Source organism: Diaphorina citri, unplaced genomic scaffold (genome assembly GCF_000475195.1).
Source record: "Diaphorina citri unplaced genomic scaffold, Diaci psyllid genome assembly version 1.1 scaffold2875, whole genome shotgun sequence".
Lineage (NCBI taxonomy): Eukaryota > Metazoa > Arthropoda > Insecta > Hemiptera > Psyllidae > Diaphorina > Diaphorina citri.
The window spans coordinates 25457-26980 of NW_007380288.1; the positions used below are offsets into that span (position 1 = coordinate 25457).

The 1524-nt window shown below is 34.8% G+C and overlaps 1 protein-coding gene across 1 annotated transcript in view; it reads left to right on the forward strand.

The window, feature by feature from the left end:
• The window catches only part of LOC103519666, a 17498-nt gene extending 16542 nt beyond the window's left edge, over positions 1 to 956 (forward strand). The window contains exon 3 of the mRNA XM_008484755.3: positions 319 to 956. Within this exon, the coding sequence (XP_008482977.1) occupies positions 319 to 561 (243 nt within the window). The 3' untranslated portion in view covers positions 562 to 956. The remainder of the gene's footprint in view (positions 1 to 318) is intronic.
• The last annotated feature ends 568 nt before the right edge of the window (positions 957 to 1524 follow it).

Consider the following 1524-nt stretch of genomic DNA (forward strand, 5'->3'; position numbering starts at 1 on the left):
TAATTATTATTATTATTATTATTATTATTATTATTATTATTATTATTATTATTATTATTATTATTATTAGTATTATTATTATTATTATTTTGATGTTCTTCTCCCAATAGAGGAAGCTCCAAAAAGGGGCAATTCAAATCGATTGGTGATAATTATGTGCTTCAAATAGGTCCCACTAATGTTTCATATTGAAATTCAGACCCAAAAATTAGATTTCGAAACATCCATTTTCACCCCCACCCCCGGAGGCCATCAGGGCCGAAAGTCTAAATTTCATTTTTGGGGTGTGAACTTGATTGGTTTATTATTGTGTTTCAGCAAATCATCACCTTGCCTATTACTATACCGGGAGCTAAGCCCGGTGACATTCAGCAACAAACTCTTCAGATTCAAGTGGTTAATCCTCATGGAGGGAGTGGTGCGAGTCAAAGCATTCCATTCTCTCTGCAACAGTTTGGTCAGGTTCTGTTGTACAATCAGCAGAATGAAGGCCTTCAGCTCCAGGTAGTTGTAGATACGAGAGACAGAGAACATCCCTTGTATATAGATTACCCTTTCTAATTTTAAATTATGGTGTAACTTCTGAATTTTTCACGCTTTCCATCTACTCAATACTTTTAAGCTATGTCCACATCGTCGGTCCACTCGATTGATGTCGACTTATTATTTTAATAGACATAAAGAACTTTCTAGTCCAGTTATTAGGACTATTAAATAGACGATCTTGTATGATTTTTTACGAGGAATATGATGGTGTAACTGTATTCGACTCATATTTCAGCAGTTACAAGTTCGAGACTCGGTAAATTCAAGTCAATTTACCTACTGCCCCCCCCTCCTTAAACTAGGCTCTAATAACTCTCTAGTGCTACTATTGGAATCATCAAATAGTCTACCCTATGTAATTTTCCACGAGGAATCTAATGGTATAACTTCGAACTCTACCCCACTCACAGTTCAGGAGTTCGATACTAACCAGGAGTTACAGGTGCAACCGATTAAAATACTGTAACTCGGCTAGAGTTCAAAGAGACACCATTCCTTGTAAAAAATCACATAGGATATATTATTTATTTGATGATTTTTTGACCGGACGTAGTGAGGTCTATGTTTTATTTCGGGGTCTTTTTTTTTTTTTTTTTTTTTTTTTTTTCATTTTTGGTCCCCGATCCAGATCCTGCAGTACATTCGATGAGTCACCATCGTAAACCCCTGACTCTATTTACCCAGTCTCGAATCTGTAACTCCTGAACTGTCAGTCGGATAGAGTTGACAAATCTCTTACTCTTTACACACTAAAATTACTTACTGTACGATGATTATTTATCGGTGATTCATCTATGATGATGACGGATTGAGTTTTCTTGTTCTTAGAATTATAATAAATGTCTGGTCTGTTGCAGGTAATTGATCTATTAGTTAATTAAAATAAAATAATCCCAGTATAAAATAAAAACTAATAAATAACATTCTTGTTTTTCTGGAGTTATATCGGTGATGATGATGATGATGAGTTTGTAGTTG